The sequence below is a fragment of the Nannobrachium achirus genome, assembly GCF_963921795.1.
Source record: "Nannobrachium achirus genome assembly, chromosome: 22".
In the NCBI taxonomy this organism is placed as follows: domain Eukaryota; kingdom Metazoa; phylum Chordata; class Actinopteri; order Myctophiformes; family Myctophidae; genus Nannobrachium; species Nannobrachium achirus.
The window spans coordinates 11221426-11241678 of record NC_137829.1 but is presented as its reverse complement, the minus strand read 5'-3'; the positions used below and the strand labels follow the sequence as shown (position 1 = coordinate 11241678).

The following is a 20253-nucleotide window of genomic DNA, read 5'->3' as shown; positions in this document are numbered from 1 at the left end:
TGTTTCTTTAGGAACTCAAAAACAGAAATCCACTTACAAGAAGACTTCACAAAACAACTGTATACATCCATGAACAAAATGGGCCTGCCCTTTACAACAAAGTGATGGGGAGCTGACCCACTGACAGGATAGCTTTAAGGCAGACAAATACTCATTTAGGCTTACATCAAGCTTAGCAAAAAACAATAGGAGCCTGTCAATGAGATTCTATCGACGATAGGGAAAGGACCTTATGACCCATGGTAAAGAAGCATGGTGCTGAAGAGAGCATGGTCATACAACTGCTCCGCTGTCACTGATTTCTGGTGCTCCACTTGGCTGCCTGCAGTGCCATTAGAAATGGTCTCAGATGTGTTCCTGTAGATATCTTGATGGCAATGCGTGGTGTCCAGTTCCAGTGTTGGGTCATACCCACTTTGGATTTGGGATTTGCTATGACCATTTAAGGGAATATCTTCACAAGGCGGTGCACCTAATGCTGAACATAAGACAGAAAGGTCAGACACTTGAAGATACAGTTCCATTTGACCGATTTAAGAGATCTGATTTATTTGAAATAATTCCAATGATTTAAGCTCAGAATATAAACATGAGAAAACTAATTTGTTTTGCACAATTATTCTGTAAAGGGTTAACAGGCTGGACTACACATGCACAATGCTGTGGCAGTCTTTGATTTCATTCTTTGATTAACATTTTAAACACCGAAATGTCTCAGTGAACCCTCCTAGTTTAGACAAATGATCAATAAATTGCAACATAAACTCCAGAGAGCCTTATGTAATTGCACAAGACTGGCTTTAGACCTTGACTGCAATGGCTCCTCCCATCCTGATCTACTTTCCTGCCCTGACATACAAATCAGATACACGGCACACTGCCCTAGTTTTGCTCTCCTGTTGGTTCAGTCGTTGAGTCAAGAAAAGACAGAGTACCTTGACATCTGCATGTCATAAGCCAGTGACATGCCAAGGGAAGAGTTCAACTAGCTATGCTTCAGAGCCTACATACTGCAATAAGTTAAACTCACTACAAGGAAAAAGTAACTTCTGATTTATTCACAATAACTAAAATAAAATCAATCTCAAGCTAAATACCTGATTATTTCCAAGATACTTTGAAAGTTCAGAGATTATTAAACAGACAGGTCTTGGAAGTTGCATGAAAACACATGAAAACACAACACAATCAAAGCCCACCACAATTATATTAATTCAAATTAGCCAACATTTAATGAGGTTATTATTAAATCCAAAACTAAAATTGCTCATTGCCAAAAAAAGAAGAAGAAAATCCAACAATTAAGGTAACTCTTCAACATTTAAAGCTGAACAAATAGGCACCACCAGTAATGTAAGGGACAACAAGGAATGGTTTGCCAAATGGCATGAAACAATTAAAGATGATGATGAATGTATATTATCTGGTGCTATTCAAAACAGCTAATTAATTTAGCTTTTAATGAACAAATCCATTAAAATTGCATTGAGCAGAGCTATTGATTCATAAAGGCTTGTTGTGAATGGCCAATTTCTAAAGAAAGTTATCAATTTATGGATGTATACTAGGTACTGTTAACATTCAGGCATTTTCTATAACTAAGTAAACACCATTATTCACACCACACACGATCAGCAATAGAGCACACAGCCAAAATGGATACAAAGGCAAAGCACACAAAATTTTAAGCTTCCCAGCGACTACATGTCCTAGTACATCATAAAGTACATAATACTACCTATATAAAAGCTGCACAGTGAAAATGTTAATACTTTACAAGCTACATTCATGTTATGCTTTGGCATAAGATTATTTCATATAAAACAAAATAGTATCAACTATTAAATAAGTCTAGTTTAACAAAATAAGAGCAGAGCAGAATCATATTCTGTTCAGACTAAGACAAGAAAACGCTTGCCCTTTGATCTTTTGGGGAGCAAACACATGACAAGTCATGTACTCAGTCCAACAGAAGGTAAATGTGTGTGCATTACATTTAACCCAAATTTTAACAATACATTTATAAGTTTCTTATAAGTCTTTAGTAGACAGCCTTATTTTAAGACTATTGGATGGATCACTCAAGACATGTGCTGTCTCATTATGCTTAAGAAATGAAACAATGAAAAACGTCTACACAGCCTCTGATTTGTCCTAAGCCCTGCCTCAATTTCTCGCCCTAAAGCAAACATGACCTACATTCACAGTGCTAGGCAAAAGGAGGAATGCTGCTCCTCTGTGTAATCTAGGACATCTTGCTGTAAAATTGTGCAAAACAAAATTCATTCCCTTCAATTGTCTCTTTTTTTAATCTACATTACAAATGTAGGGAACAAGGGGATTGTACAAGAACTTTCTGTATAAATTTGAATGTATCAAAGTTACCAATAAACAACACTTTTCAGAATACCTTTTCCACCAAAGTTTCAGATAAATAGAACAGGAAGATAAAAACAGTACACAAATATAATATTTTACCTAAATCTACCTGCACACCAACTCAAAGAAAACATACACCACTATGCATTCAATCTTCAGGACAAATGGGAGTGTGACAACAACATAAACTGCAATTCAACTATGTGCGACAGTGTCATGCGCTGAAAATGAGATACAATATGAGGTTGTAGATCTTACATTTTCGGCATGCGACACAAACGTTCAACAAAGTATGAATTAAGCAGTATACTCTAACCATCCCCCTACAGGTAGGCATAAGAGTTGGTGCAACGACACGGAATCTGCATTGAGGCCACAGTGATGATCTCCAGCTCTTTAGGTGGAGGCCTTGACCTGTCTGCTCCCCCCTGCTCCTCCCTCTGGTCTATGGGACCTGGCCCCTGTGGTGGAGTAAACCCATTCAGCCCAAATGTAAGGGGTCCCGGCCCACCTGAGCACACAGTGTCTGTTGACTCCATATTCACACATTCCATCTGGAAATCTCCAGCACCCCCAAGTGGCCCGTTCCCATTCAGCACTTGTGATGGTATATCCAAACCTGGATGTGACAGAGACACTGCGTGGATGAAAATAGGAATGAACGGAATTCATTGGGATGTTGAAGTTAACTCAAACACCTGATATGTTAGTACCAATATTGCCTATGCATAATGTAATAATAGTCCATAGTTTCACATTTTGTCCATCTCAAACTCTTAAAAGTCTTTTGCACAACTACAAAGGCGACAGGTGCGTAGGAGAAGATGAAGGACCCCAACCTACTGAAAGAAAAAACTAATGGGAGTGCAACAACGTTTCGGTCTGTTGGACCTTCATCAGGATAACAAGATAACCCAATGAAGGTCTAACCGAAACATTGTATTCCTGTTTTTTTTTTCACTCAATTCATCTCAATCTCAACACGATTTCACTGGTTCAACGCACTCCTTTCTTAGGAGGTCAGACAAGTCCATCTGACTTAATACAAAACAAAGAATCTGTACCAACATCACACCATAAAAACTGTCTGATGAAATCGTTTCAGCATTAATCAGCTCTCTGAATTTACAAAAACACATCAGATTGAAACCCCCCTTGTTCCTTACCCTCTCTCACAAACATCATTGTAATTGTAAACTGGCTAAACGAACAATAGCAGATTTCACAGTCACAGTTATCCGAGTTTATGACACACATTTTGTAATGCTCAATTAACTACACTCAGACTTCAAAAGACTATTAGTAATCACCTTGCAATTGTTCCCACCACACAGGCACTATACACTACTAAATGATTCCATTAGCAGGCAACAACCTACCATTAATTCTTGCCTTCTTGATCTGACTGACATCCATGCTATCAAACGACCTCTTTCTGTTTGGCACCCCATTCAGGAAGCTCCGTCCCTGGATTGTGGGCTGAGAGTGGTGCCCATTCTGACCACCAGTGCCATTCAAGAAAAACTCATTGAGCTGGGTCTGGGACTGGGCCAGGTTCCTCTGGAGGTTCTGAGCATTGGAGAGGATCTCTGCACACTCCCGGAAACCCTGGGCATGGGCCAGGTCAGCAGCAGTCAGCCCAGTGGCATTCCTCATACTGCACAAGAAGACTGAGTGTTAGAGAAACCTCCCCAACAGTGTTTTGGTACGCACTCTCTCTCTCTCTCTCTCTCTCTCTCAATCAATCAGCACACATATACACATGCACACATACACATGCACGCACGCACACACACGCACACGCACACGCACACACACACACACACACACACACACACACACACACACACACACGTACACAAACTGCCTGTGCTACTCTATGCTCTCATACCCTCGTCATCTTCATGTGATGACGATTGATCCTTTTAGATCATTTTCATCTAATATAAATTCAATAGAAATTTGAGACACAATTTCCAAAGTAAAACGGAAAGGGAAATGTCTGCTGCAAAAGGATATGATTAAGGAGGCTGAAATAATGCACCAATCAGTTTGAATAATTACCTGACATAATCTGAACCTTTAAACAAGAATGTAAGTTCATTTCACCAAAAGCAGATGGAGTGATGGAAATCCTTGAGCACTTCATCTTGTCTGAGCAAAGGCTGGACATCAAGGACGATTCACCAGGAGGGCAAAATGCCAAGCATTTTGCACATCAATACCATCTCTGAAGGATATGAAGGAATTCTTGATGACAATAGAGTTGTCGGAGTGTTTCTCTAAGTTGTGAGTGTGAAAGATGGACAAAGTGATTCAATTACACAGTGTGAGTGTCTGATTAATGTGTCCGATTACAGTGTAACATGTTTGTGTGTAAAGTGTCAGATTATAAGGAACAAAATGTTGAGAGAAGAAGGCCAGTGAGGCTGGCCATGGAAAGTTAAAGAACTTTCCAAGAAACAAGTATGTAAGCACAAGGGTGCATTCTCTAAAAAGGCTTCTGTTTCAAAGGCTTCATAGGAAATTCCATGACGTCCATCATTGTTAAGAGGGAGAAGATGGCATGTGATCCCCAAGCATCAGCATCGTAGTCTTCTCTAGACTTGGCCTAAGTGGGATACATTTTGCTTGGAGGCTGATAAACAAGACAGAAGAACGTTAACAGAAGCTGATAGAAAAATATGCATTTAGTCATTGTTCATTTGGATTTGATGTTGTGTGCATCACATAAAGTTGAGTTAATCATACCCGATTGCAGCAGGTTTCTTGTGGTAATTTGGATGTGATTATGAATGAGCAAACACCACTGCAGTGAAAGTGATTGTTTTCACCACTTTACCCAAAAGGTTTCAATGTATTTTAGTCAGTATTGTGCCAATGTCACTGAGTGTACTAGTTTTACTTTAAGAGAAATATATTATGTTTCGTAACCTTACTATTTATCTGTGTACTGGATCCATCATCTAGTGGATGCGATAAGACGTCAAAGAAGCAAAGCTAGAAGTATTATCCACCAGACAAACTATTTGACTGAGGATAGTTGTATCTTTAATTAAAAACAGGGACTTGATTATTGCCTTTAATGTACTCTGTTAATTGCGAGCGAAGGTCGCAGTTCAGTATGAGAAACGACACATCATGTCTCCGTCCATCCGGACATCTGTCTGGCCGTCTACACCTTTTTACGGTCTATGGGTTTGACATCACTGTGATGTCAGGGGAACCACACTAACAGAATCCCCTTTAATCAATATTAAGCCCATATCTAACAGGACTTCACAGGAAGACAGCCCATATCTGTGTGGCTGGCTCTACAGACAGGGATCTCCATATATGGGCATAAAAGGGATTGATTGTATGTATGATGTCAGATGTCATAGACGCCATAAGACTTTCACATAACGAATAACTGAGTAAGCATGTTTGGGGTCTCACAGCATATCTCCATGGGGTCTCCATATATGGGTAACTGGTCCGATATACATCACTGGTCAGATGGCCAAGACATGGTGCGACCTCGCCCTTTAGGGCTTGTCGCCCGTAGCCGTCTTACTAGTTTAATTGAGGATAATGGAATATTTTACGGTGAAGGCCTGGCTAACTCTTGGACGTGAAGTTTGCTAATTAACAGCCAGGAGACATCGAGAAAATATCCAAGTAAACAACAAATGCATTTAGCTTGGTTGGTCGAATGCCAGACAGAAAATATTTTCTGTGGCCAACCTGAAAACACAACTGCACTTGTTTAGATGCTAAATGTCATTGCATTCTGTTGCAGAATGAGTTTCTGGCAAAACAAGTATGTCTTTGTCAAAGAAACAGGGCTTCTGGCCCACGTGTCTAAGCTTTCACCTAAGAGTGGAAATGACTGCATTAATGTGCACTATGCATTCTGCAGGCCATCTCAGAGAGAATGCACACTCAATCAGAGGGAAAAGTGCTGACAGAGCTGTTTCTGATGGAAATACACAGTAGAAAGTGTTCATTTAAGCTGACAGTGTACACATGTAATAGAGTTGAATGTGTATGTAATAGGTGTTCAGCAATCTACAATGGCATGATAAGTTATATTCAAATTAACCTGTTTTATATAATAATTATATATTAAACCAAGTGACATTGTCATCAATACATTGGTATCAGATACACATCTTAAAATGGTAACTGTTAGCTCATTCATAGTGTTTATACACTGTTCTTAATATGCTTATCTAAACAGGGTGCAAAACAATCCAAGTAACATTTTGTGGTGTAAATAGTGCACATGACAAACATCTGTAGAATAAAAACAAAAATCACATATTAACTTGCATACACATCACCCGCCCCTTTCAAATTAACGCTTCCAAGAAGATAATACTCTTTGTAAAATTAAATACATATTATTTTGGTTAGGTAGATAGACAGGTCTCACTCTGAGGAATGGTTAATCTACTTCTTCAAAATAAACTAATTTTACTACATTGTAATTAATTAGTAACTCATTTCGTTTAATTCATAATTATATTTAAAAAGAAATGGTTTGGCATTAGAATGTTTTGTCAAATTGGTAATGTAGCAAGGTCAATGAAAGAAGCAAAGAATATCACCACCACATTGTGTTCTGTTTCCTTATAAATATATATCTAAAAAAATATATATTACTGATGAATTGAGTACAATGTACCACAATGGAAACAAGTCCCCGGGGCTTTATGTGTTATCCTCTTAGCGTAACCTTTGAGTGTACTACCTGTACTATTAATAATCATGTTAATAAAGTATCCAATCAATCAAATCTCATTTCATCTAACAAAAAACGAATTGGTTGTATATATACTGTATATATATCTTTTTTTTTAAATAGTTGTAATTGTTTCAATTATTAAAGGTATGTAATGCAAGAGCATTTATTGCAAATATCTAAACTGTAATTATATACATTGTTTCCTTCTCTGTATTTGACTAATTGCTGAATTTGCAGAGAAATATCTTACTTTGATAAGTTGATAATTGCAACTTTTAAGGCAATTTCTCTCAGTGTATCACGTCATATTTATTGTATTTACTGGTAAAGTGAGGCTACTCCTGATTCCTTTCCTTTGTATATATATATATATATATTTGTTTTTGTGTGAATGTTTTGTCTTTTGTGTGGACTCACTACGGTGAGGACTAATGGGGATCCATAATAAACAATAAACTCCTCTATCTCTATCTTGTTCAGGCTTTTACTCTACAGCCAGCTGCTTTAACTTCTTCCCCTCTGGAACAAAGTTTTAACTTAGTAAATTGTCTGCAAACTGGAACACATTCCCATGGATATTTATTAATTCATGACCACCAAATGTGATGTTTTTGAGGATGAGCTTAACAGTAGATGCTCAAAATGTCTCCTTTGGTGTTGATACAATACATATCCATGGGAGCAGGATCCAGAGTGTGTGTGTGTGTGTGTGTGTGTGTGTGTGTGTGTGTGTGTGTGTGTGTGTGTGTGTGTGTGTGTGTGTGTGTGTGTGTGTTTTATTTTAATGTGTTCTTCTGTGATTTTATCATTTGGATGTGCATTGTGCATGCCTTTACTTGCACATGCATTTGTAGTTTAAGTAGTTTTGTATTAAGTTTTATCTCACCTTATTAAAAGTTGGGAAGTGAATCTGGCTAAACAATGTCTTGTAAATGTCATCCAATTTGTGAAAAGGATTCTGCAGAATATTTGAAGCAAATACAAAGATTCAGTGCTTCCAGAATTGATTCAAACCCCAATTCTATTTATTGCAAAGTACATATGAATGCGCTGGATGTGTACAGTTGTAGATCCCCAGCTCTATACTATTACATTGTTAAACCAGACCACTTCTTATTCTTCCTGTAGCATCATTTAAGATGACCTAAAGCTATATTACAATACACTGAACAGCTCAAATGATAATTCCTTTTAAGTGAGGCCTGAAATCTTTTCCTTCAAAATGGTTTATTTATTTACTTATTTTGGTATACCAATTAAAAGGGAAGCGTTAATTATTTGTAAATTCCTGATATGCTTTGCTTTGAGCCCTAAGCACACAGTATCTTCTCTTGCTATCCTCTAAGCTGCCAGAGGAAGCCTAATATCATGCTACACGTCTTGAGACTCACATGATTAAAACCTGTCCACATAAAGGGTTCCTATGGTTAGTTAACAAAATTAAAAACAAATAAACAATAAACGAAAAAAACAAAACAAATAAAAAACTGGATACAGGAACAGTCATGGATAATAAGCAAAGCATGCAGGTCTAAAATCTTTACTTCTTTTGTTTTGATTCATAAAATCCTAGCATTAAAACCAATCACCGCAAGAAATACCTCAACAGTTTGCCAGTGTGTAGATAGGAAGCGATAGTGAGAACACTCAATGCCACAACAGTGCGGCTATCCCAGGGAACGGGGCAGACTCTGCAGTGTCTATTCTCCCCCTTTTCTAGGATTACTTGAAAAAACCAAGTCATTTCGAATTCAATGGTTGCAAAACATTAAGACGTACGTTTCTGTTTCTGTTAACAGTACAGAAAAGTATATATTATTATTCTTTTTATTTTTTACTTGTCACTTTCATAAAGGAAAAGGTGACAGATTAAGATGTCAGAACAGACTGTATGATATCATTGTATTGGGTTAATACTGTAAGTGACATACAAAATAAAACAGTTATTTTCTATGAGGCGAAATATACTGCACAATAAAATGACAGTGAATAACCATAGCAACAAGATTGTTAGCATTAAACAGTTAATATGCGGTTGTGCCAATCTAGCCTCTCTCACTAAGCTGCTCTAGGCTTTGCTAATTCCACTGCTCTACCCAAATGCACTCTATGCACTATTCTAGTTTGTCCTAATTTACTAGTGGACGACTGTAATACTTCGAGGCTCATGACAAATAAAATGAAAATTTTAAACAAACTATTTTTTTTTTGTTTTACACCGAAATATAATCAGTTTACTCAATCTACTAACTAATGTTTGATCCTAATGTTACTGATCCTAATGTTTTAATTTAAATCTTGATGTTTGATCTGAAATTCCATTAGTAGAAAGACAAATCTTGGCCTGCTCTTGAAATAACTTGCCTACTGACAGATATTTTCTGGAGTGTTGTCAAGAAGTGGAACTTGGCCTCAAGGGAACAAAATCGAAGGACAAAAAGTAATTTCTTCAAAGAAGGAATGCAAATGTCCAGTTGATTATAAGGCTAACAATCCAAGATCCAGGTGGGGCATAAAGCAAGAAAAGCAACAGAAAAGCAACAGTAAGCATTCTAAGCAAGTTCCTTTTGTTATTTCACTTTTCCAAAGTCTCTTTCAGTTTTCTCTTCCACTAAATAAATACAATCCTGTTGCTGTGAAGAATTGCTATGCTACATTTTCTCATCGTTTCAGATTCTACATGCAAGTAATTCATGTACTGTACTAACTTATGCCTGTAGGACAGCACAACAAGTGTTGCTTGCTTAAGCTTTGGGAATTTAGTCTGCATGCTTGAGTTTGTACTGCATATCAAGGAAGCTGTAGCTGCATTTTGAATTCTTCAGACGTTACTGATCCTGAGAAAGGGTCAATCTATCCCCTGCATTGCAAGGGAACGAAATATTGCCGTCACTGTTAGTTTAATGACAAAGGTTTTGGAGAGCTGACAGAAAGCAAGCAAGGAGTCATCCTGCTGTGGACTCAAGTTCGCAGGTAAGAGAACATCAGAATCAGATCCAGGATTTAAACAGGAATAAGGAAAGAGTCCCCTTTGTTGGTGGAAGAGGTTGAAAATGCAAGGGAAATAGGCAATCTTTTTCTTAAAGCAAAGACGTACAGCAAGACATAAAGAAATTAAATAATGATCTCCAATATATCAAAAGGTGGCAGTTTGAATGACAAATACTTAAGAATTTCAGATCAAAGTTCAAACATACTGTAGATTTGAGTTTACCACGATCTTATTGTGTCATCTATTTAATGTTTACTAGATTGAGGCTACAAAGGCCATAGCAGGTCTAAGGACCACATTCCTAAGTTATATTGACAGCTTATGGTTAAAATGGAGAACTCGCAAGCTGGATCAATTTATAATTTTGCTTAAGGGATCATATTTATATATTATATTAACTATAAAGAAACTGTATTTCTGTATTAATATATAGGGTGATAGATGTCACATTTGAAATAAACTTGCCATATTTAAAATTAATGAGCCTTATTTGCTATCGGCCTTTTTAATGTAACTAATAAATACAGTATTTGTATTTAACCTTAAAGGTGCTACTAACCGGTGCTACTAACCTTTTTTTGGTCAAAAGTACTTCAATGTGACAACTAGACATTGATATTACCCAAATCTGAGACTATACTATTTGTGAACATATACCTATTAGTTAGAATCAAAGAGATATAAAATGTTTGTATAAAATACTTTGGGGAACATAGCTTTCAATCCTTTTACAAAGTACCGCAATGGGATATTTCTGCATGTTTTAACATACAGTAATGGATTTACCTGAAATTAAGTCCAAATTGAATAATGGTTTGTCTACTCTAGACTGTATGTTATGTTACCACCACCTATTAAAGCAATTTAGTTTCAAAACAATCTAACATTGGATTAGTAAGGCTTTGTTTCCACGGCTAGTCAACTGAAAAGGTACTGGTCCTGCTAGTAGATGCTTTTGATTTACGCACGCAGGAGATTCCTCATCTGATACACCTGTGCCTCTAAACATCAAGGGGAAAATAAGTACATTCCCCAACAAAACTATACCAGCATTGAATGTCTGTCAGAATTCATTGATGTATATAGTGAATTTGAACAACATGGTTTTCACATTTTTCACATACAAAAGATTTTCTAGTTGTCTTTAATTAAACCATTTTGCTGAATCAATTAACAGCCAATTTCTCAGCATTGTCCTTTTTATATGATAACCACGAGTAGTATAATGAATTAAAAATAAGCTCTGGTTATGTGAATATTACATTAAGTGTTTCAAATTACTTTTGCATACTTACAGCCCATCTCTAAAAGGATACGGCCTTAAAATTTGAAATGTGCTCAGTTTGTATTCGTTTCAGATTTTTCCCTTACTAGTTGTGTAGTTGGTTAAATCACGTCTTTTAAAAGTTCATTTTCATTAGTTGTTGCGCATCTATGTCGTTGTAAAAATGCTTTGATTGTCAACTAAATGGGTTAAAATGTAGTCTCTAAAAACTTAAAAATAATGTCATGAGCCTCTTTACCACCTAGCTGGCATTAGTTTCATATCCCAGCATTCTCTACATTCCTGGATCGTGAGCTAAAAAGGAAATGGCATGATAACAATCAACAAAACACAATTTCTGCAGGAAAAGAAAACAGATTACATCATTTGCATTACTAAGTGTTATTCAACAGTTGATGACCAAATGCACATTTAGCTCCTCTAAATCAGTCCTGAGCCATGTATATTGATTTTCTAATAAACAAACTGAGCCCAGGGTTTCAAATACAATGTCACCTGTGTTTACAGTGTTCCCATAAACAATTATTGAAGCCAGGCTTCCTCTGACAACCTTTTTTCTACTATTCTCAGTCCACATTTTCCTTGAAAGGAAAACAATGCCAGGTCAAATATCTGCATTATTCCTTACATAATTGTCACATTTATGAAGAAAGGTTTCTCAATTTGCCTTTCATCCTCAACATTCTTCATTGAAATCAAGGGACACATACAGTACATGCTTTTCTTCAGTTAATGGATTTGTCAACACAGTGCCTTTTTGCCACACTGTGTACAAACCTGGTGAATATAAACATTGGCAGAATATCCAATGTCAGTATCGCTGTCAAATTGTCCTTATTTGAAAATGGAGAACAAAGGACAGTTTCACCTGGTTATTACAATTACTGTCCAGGGGAAGGCCGTTAGCTACTGTAGGTGAAGTGTTGAGTGTCGTCTGAAATCAATACAGTGCCAGGCTGCCAGGACACTGATTTTGTTGAAATGAAAAGGCATACACATAGTTCCATACATTAAGGTTAGGCCATTCATAGATTTTTTGAAGTCAATCAATGCAGTTATATATGCGTAGGTTATATTATATTTATAATTTATATATAAAGAATTGCATTTTAATCATATTCACAAAGAAACAATTTAAAAACGTTTAAAAGCCTTTATTTTATGTGGCTACAGCTTCTATGCCTCAACATGGTGGTGGCATTTTTTAAACTAAAGGGCAGTCCATACCGTTTCCGACCACCAAACCTTGTCATCGGAAAGGCCCGGTTCAACTACAACATGACGTCACTCGCAACTTCTGAAAAGCATTACCACAAATTTGAGATCGGAAAGCTGCACTCCCAGATTTTCTCTGACGAAAAGTTAGGTGGTCGGAGACAGTATGGTCTGCCCTATACAGTACCCATGTAATAATAAGGCTTTTAAACTTTTTCTTGGAGCTTTCTGGCAAATATGATCACCAGCAAAACTGAATTGCCTTTATTTCTCAATCTAAAGAGAAATGTTGTACTCTACAATTCAAGTGACTGTCCTTCGGCTTTGTTTTTATACAACATATTAATGTTAAGTTTCAGTGGATCATTATGTTCACATCCAATGCAAAATAGACTGATCTCTTAGGGATTTATTTTTAGATATTTTGGGGGGGCTTGATAGTATTACAGTAAAGATAGGGTAGGTAACAGGGAGAGAGAGATTGGGGAGTGAGATGCAGCAAAAGGTTGTTGGCATTAGAGCCTATATGTGGTATGCGCCTGGACATTTCTCCCATCAGGCGCCCCGAGATATAAATTACTTATGTGTATGGAACGGCAGCTACAAAGTTGCCAATTTGTGTAGAGTATAGGTCTTTACACACCTGCGAATTAGCGAAGCGAATGCAAAGTATTCGCCTTCTTACGCCTTTTCCCATACACACCAAAGTTCAACGCGAATATGCGTATAATATTCGCCAAGTGATCTGTTGTGCGCATTGTTGGGGCTGGCTCACACAACCCATCACATCACAGCAGAGAGGACACCACAAATTCACATGTTCCCCCGCAGACAGGCAGCCCGCAGCAGCAGCAGTGGTGTAAAGTAACTAAAAGTACACTTACTTGGTATTTGTACTCAAGTCCAATTTCCAGTAGCCTACTTTCCTTAGATCCACTACATTTCGGATCCTATTGTATTTTATACCCAACTATTTATTTTAGAACATTAGTCTTTTTGCAGATACAAATTAGCCTATAATAAAACATACATAAACCATACTTTTACCAGTAAGAAATTCGAGTACTTTTTCCACCACTGACGGCAATACTAGAAAGCAGCCACACACAGATGAGACGACACGGAGAAGGAAAAACACTGTTCATCTCGGGCTCAATGCAAAGGTATGGTCCTTGACCATGTTCCCTCTCTCTCTTTAAATAGGATAGAGTGAGCTTGCTTTGATACAGAGAGAGAGAGAGGAGTTCGCCTGCGAACACAAGAGTGAATAAAAAAACACACGCTTTTTTGAAATTCGCGTTCGGTGTGGAAGCTTGCATCGACTTAAAAAAAAAGCAAATTATTCGCAAATTCTCCCCCGGTGTGTAAAGACCTTATGTTTAAGTGTTGACTTTATTTACATTTAGTTGACCTGTACCATCATAGACTTTACAAGAATCTTACTTTGTTTAGTCTACCCTTATTTTGAGCAGGTAAGAAGTTAACAAGACACATTTTAAGAATTTGTTTAAGGAGTCATCAGTCATTCAAGATTCAAACCACACAAACAGGATTGGTGGGTTTCACACCAACAATCGCAACATGTATTATTTGTCTTTTCTATTCTTAGATTAAACCACAAACAAATACCAACTACAAGGTGTGTCTCTGCAGCTGTAAAACATGGATCAGGTCAATCCCTTCTTGTTTCTAGAGAATTCAGAACTTGAACTTGAAGACTGTAGGTCCTGTTGAATCCAAATCTATTCAAATTATCATAACCTGTAGGGTCCGTTATTTTAGTTATTGTTTGTTTTGATTATAATTATCATTTAACATCATAATTATTTATCGACAATAATGGATTTCCTATTTCAAGCATTGAATTGAATCATTACATTTTATCTTTTTTTTGTTTTTGTTTTTTTGTTTTTTTCTTCCATGGAAGATGGAATGTGGCAATAATGGAGGATTGTATATTGTATATACTCTATATAATTTAAACAGCTGAATACTTGCTTTAAGAAGGATCTGGTAAAGAAGTATCCTCACAGCAAAAGAAACAACTACCAGTATTTCTTTATTTGTGCATTTGCAGTAAATGGAACATAAATGTAGCCTCTTCATTTGGACAATGATATATGCTTCATAAAAAGAGGAAATGTACATTGGGTCACCAAGTCCAGCTGTGTAGTATAAGATACTAACCAAAACAAAGTTTAATTAACAAAGGAAACAACACTCTGAATTCAACAAAGACCATGCAACATGGCTTACTTTTATAGAAATAAAAAATAATGTTGGTCAACCTTTACATTAAGTTGTTCTCTCTTAAATGATCATTTCAGTGCCAATTTCATGAGTATTTATTTTTTAGTTTTATACATAATGGCAATACAGCATTTCATAAATCTGTGCCAAGTGTAACTAACTCTATAAATGTATTGTGAAGTAGTTCTTCATCAATCTCTAAAAATTCAAAAAGTTATGTTGTCTTAACTGTAAATGTTATTACGCACACCAAGGACAACTTAATGTGAATTGTTGCAACATTAAACAACAATTTCAGATTTATCAAGATGTATCACGTTTTCAAGGGAGCCCCACCAAAATAGCTGATATTCATCAAACACTTCACCTTGTGGTCAAATTATTCGGTAGGCAGGCTTGTTAATTTACCAACCATGTACCAAACATTTTGTCTGGTACCTTTGTGAACATTTATTTAGTGTTTTGCCTTTCACTGGGCATCCGGTCAATCGTCCTAGGGTTAAAAAGTCTTGACTACATACAATGGCTGTGTGACTGAGATTAACGAAGTTTAACTGGGAACATAAGAGTACAATTTACAGGTAAAGTGCATTATTATTTATGGCCTGAAGACGAGCCTCATATATCAATGTATCTTTGCCAACCTCATTATGTGTATAGAATGAAAGCATGTGGCTGCTTGAAATTCCAAACTTGCAATTGTATCATCTTTGTGTGGTTCACATATTTCAGATTATTAAACCTATCCACCTGTTTCCTTGAGAATTATGTGTGGGACACTTCCGGAGAACAGCAGACATACAAGCTCACCTCGCGTCGCAGATGCAACCGTTGTGAGCTTGTAGATCACTTTTGGCTGCGGCGCCGGAACTGCCGCACTCCTTGTGCGCAATGGGACGTTGGATGGTTGTGGATAAGGTTTCGATTATTAAATCTCATATCCGTGAGAAGAATGATTACATACATCCCTAGATCTAACTACCGTACTAGTGTTACTCTACGATAAAACAAACACCATCTCGTATTTTCATTTTTGTTTGCGTTTTGGTGGCGATCCCTTTTAAAGGTGTTGTTGAGATGTTGTACAGAGAAAAAGAGAAGGAGGACACAGTATGGTGCTGTAACAGGACTTACTCAGCTTTCGCTCCCTGAGTCAAGAGAGCGTTGATGCACTCCAGACTACCCGCGCGAGCAGCCTTGTGGATGGGCGCCTCGCCCACATAATCCTGAAGGATGACAGAGATCATCGTTACGCAAAGAAAAACATATCACTGTGCACAATAATCAGGAACCAGAATCTCAAAGGGGCAATCAGGATGCGACTGCAGCCCGGACAACACATTATTACAAAGATGGTTGGAGTGAAAGAGAGAGAAAAAAGAAGAAAACAAGAAAGTCGCAGAGTGAAGGAGACAGAAAGAGAGGGCAACATTTTCAAGCCACTCACTAGTCTCTAACCAGACGTAAAAAGTAGGCCATGCTAAAATACTGTGTGGGTCTTTTTTTAAATTAAACAACGTCTTAAATATACAAGATATATTTATTATGGCATAAAAAAGAATAACTAAAAGCGATGTGATCCCTGACAAGGAGGCGTTATGTAATTGTGTCGTACTAATTGGAATCCTCTCAGCATTGCAGCGAGGAATCAGGAATGAAAGGCAGCTATAAGTGGTGTTTATGACGAAGAAAATGAAAACACAAGAACGTAATTGGAAGAAGTGCAAATCTTTTTGATACTCAATCTGAATATAGGTCAGGTGGAGCAGACAGCAGTATACTAGAGAGGTCGTGACCTAGAGTTAAGATGCCCCCCCCCCCCAGCCAGTGATGGGATCAGGCTGAGCTCAGCCTCTCATACAGACCGCTCTGCCTTTTTCTTTTGGAGCGGTGAAAACGCTCCCAATAGACAGGTATATCCGTGGGTATGTGGGTGGGTGGCTGGGTGGCTGGGTGGCTGGCTGGGTGGCTGGCTGGCTGGCCGTGTCCGTAGTCTGGCAATACCTTGAGTGGCCACACACAACACACTAGTTAAAGGAGGGGCGCTGTTTTGTGCAGGCCAGGCACACTCACCTCAGCACTCACTCACATGTGCAAGGAACACACACACACACACACACACACACACACACACACACACACACACACACACACACACACACTACGCACGCACGCACACACAAACGCGCGCGCGCACGCACACACACACACACACACACACACACACACACACACACACACACACACACACACACACACACACACTACACAAACGCATGCACACACGGCCCGCCCCCACACTCTCACACACACACTACACAAACGCACGCACCCCCCCCCCCCCCACACACACACACACACACACACACTACGCACGCACTCACACACACACACACACACTACGCACGCACTCACACACACACACACACACACACACACACACACACTACACTACACTACACAAACGCACGCACCCCCCCCCCCCCCCCCCCCCCCACACACACACACACACACACACACACACACACTACACAAACGCATGCACACACGGCCCACCCCCCACACTCACTCCAAAAACAAGCAACACACACACAGAGGGGAGAAGCCACGGTTGCCAGATTCTGTGAGTGAAACAAGCAAACAGGAGGTCTATGAAAACGAGCCCAAAGGTTTCACCACTTGACCTATATTACATTCGCTATTTTCTAAAAGCATGTTGAAAGCAAGCCACATAAGCAACTATACTTCAGAAACAAGCCCAAATAAAAGCAATTCGCAACTAGAGACTTTACAGGAAAAGAAGACCAAAGTCACTTATAATGAGCAAACCTGGCAACATTGTTGACATTCCTCAGTAACGACACAGTGTTATCTTAAAGTCAACAAACACCACTGGGACCAAGCAAGCATCGACAACTCATCTTCATTATTCACTCATACACAACCACATGCAGGAGGACATTTGGACAAGGACCTTTCTCTGCAGCTACCAGAACAAAAAACTTTTTGTTTTTTACTTTTGTGCGTAAAAGCACAAAAGTATTGATATCAAAATGTACTTAAAGTACCAAAAGTAAAAGTACTCATTGTGAATGTCCCATTTCAAGTGTATACAAATATTTTTAATGGCAAATCTACAAGCTCACAATGTGAGCTATTTAAATGGCCAAATATATATAGGCTACAGCTGAAGTGGTTAATGTATGATTTGTATAAATCAAAATCTACAAACTAACTAATAACTATCAAGTTTTGTAATGAATGTAGTGGAGTAAAGTTCGGATCCGAGATTTAGTGGAGTAAAAGTATCAGTTGGGAATTACTGGTCTTTATTTTATCTTATTTTATTAATGTAGGTCCTATTTCATTTTGCATACACTTTGCACTGTTCTATGTCTGCATATACTGCACATATTAAAGGGTTAGGGTTAACACAAGTTAAATGCTACACTTTATGAAAAATTACATTGACTCGTTGATTTTTTGTGTGACTCATAAAATGTCCCTGGGACCCATCTGAAAGACCCCTCTTGAGTCCCGGGACTCATTACATTAAAAAGCTAGCAACATCACTGTGTTATAGATCTAGGACAGAATTCATAGATTTAGAACACATAGAATCAAAAACATAGACCTGGAACTGCTCAAATTCACCGCTCCACTTCGAACCGAGGTTTGATTTTTTAATTACTCTTGGCATGTGCATGCGTGTCTGTGTGCACGACTGCACGTCCATCATGTGTGAACCTACATTTAGGCACTGATTTTTGGATTAAAGGATGTCACTCACTGGATGTCACAGATGTTTACTGTTGTGTCTGTTTAACGTGTCGTGAGTCAGTAGTCTACCATTTAACTGCGGGCACTGCCAATGTAACCTGAAGCCTGTACATTTATTGTACATGTACAGTACAATTAACATTTTATGATGGGGCAAAGTTCTTGGTGTGGTTATACTGTACCTGTCTGTTGATATCAGCACCAGCTTGCAGTAGCCATAACAAGCACTCAGGGTGGCCCCCAAAGGCAGCGATGTGAGTGGGTGTCTGAGCGAACCTGGAAGTCACAGCATTCACACCACAGCCCACCTGGACCAAACGCATCACGCACTCCAACTGTAACAGAAAATAATAATAATAAAAATAAAAAACAGAAATAGAAAATGCATAATAGAGAAGAGAGATTCGGGAGTAAGTGGAAAAGTTATCATTTATTAGTATAAAGTTAAAAGGTTTTTATTGGATATGGATATTAACGTGTGGCTGTGCTGATTCAATCCCAGAAATCAGTCTTCTTTTTTTTAGGGGGGGGGGGGGGGGGGGCAAATGTGATGGCCATCACATCTGTCTCAGACACAAACTATTAATTATCAGCTTATATTAAGACTTATCTTGTAATTGAGAAGGCACTGTTGTACAGCAACAATGACCGTCCAATTCAAAGCCAAATTAGCTTTATTGGCATGAGAAAATATAAGTTTAATGCCAAAGCAAGGTTCAAAATATAATAACATTATATTACATAATAAAAACAGTTGAAAATGGGGAACATACAGTACAATACAGTTGGAGGGGGTACAGCATTGTCATATTGTATTCGTAGGCTACAGACACATATTAATGTTTAGACTACTGTGTTAAATAATCACTATAAATACCAGTTTCTTCAATCATGGAGTCATTTGAAATAACATTGCCGCGTTACGTACGTCGCATGTTTAGCATGTTACATTGTTACCTGGGGTGACACACCGAACTATCGATGGTCATTCTATTTAGTATTTACATAGCAAGAACCGCCAACGCCTCCCTTTCTGCGCGGTCCTGCTAGTGCTGCTAATAATGGCGAGTCTACCCGGAAACCATCAAATGAATTTATCCTTTTGGACAACGTTTAAAGAATAGTCCACTGACTGAAGAGAAAGTGCGGCCCGTTTAACACATTAGTAGGCAGTAGGCACCTTTCCAAAATGCGCAGCCCAGTGTATTGGTGTCCAGCCGTAGAAGGTGTCTTCCACGGCCAGGTCAGCCGGGTCTGTGATGCACTGAAGGAGAGAAGACAAGGCACCGACGTCCCCGTCCCTGCAGGCTCGGTGCAGAGGGAACCGAACATTCAGTACCTCTTCACTCGAGAATCCAGATTCAACTCCCACCGACATTATGGCAACGAACAAAAAACGAATACCTCGAGAACAGATTGAACGATGACTATTGTTAATCTTGTGTAGTTAGTTAAAGGATGCCCATACGCCAGCCTGTGTGCTTGCTCTGCCTGCCTGCCTCAACACAAAGCAGCAGAAAGCACAGCGCACTCTGGAGGAGTGAAACTTGAGAGCCAATGAGTGTGGTGAAAACTCTGGAGTGGATCAGAGCGGCTCTGGAATGGATTCATAGGAGTGGAAAA

General features: G+C 38.4%; 1 protein-coding gene across 1 annotated transcript; it reads right to left on the bottom strand.

Annotated features, from left to right (window-relative positions):
- Window positions 1-16: 16 nt before the first annotated feature.
- Window positions 17-20052, bottom strand: ankrd10b (ankyrin repeat domain 10b). The gene is made up of 6 exons (XM_080753310.1): window positions 19811-20052; window positions 18813-18965; window positions 15985-16076; window positions 3759-4036; window positions 2891-2998; window positions 17-478 (listed from the first exon to the last, which is right to left on the bottom strand). The coding sequence occupies exons 1-6, from the start codon at window positions 20006-20008 to the stop codon at window positions 231-233; spliced, it is 1077 nt and encodes a 358-aa protein (XP_080609436.1). The 5' UTR covers window positions 20009-20052; the 3' UTR covers window positions 17-230.
- Between the last annotated feature and the right edge of the window lie 201 nt (window positions 20053-20253).

Excerpts from the sequence above, each read along its gene's own strand:
- ankrd10b (XM_080753310.1), bottom strand. The coding sequence starts at position 20,008 with ATGTCGGTGGGAGTTGAATCTGGATTCTCGAGTGAAGAGGTACTGAAT. Across the intron at positions 2,999-3,758 it reads CAAGAAGGCAAGAATTAATG|GTTTGGATATACCATCACAA; the intron begins GTAGGTTGTTGC and ends TGTCACATCCAG. Across the intron at positions 479-2,890 it reads AACAGACACTGTGTGCTCAG|CATTAGGTGCACCGCCTTGT; the intron begins GTGGGCCGGGAC and ends TCTTATGTTCAG.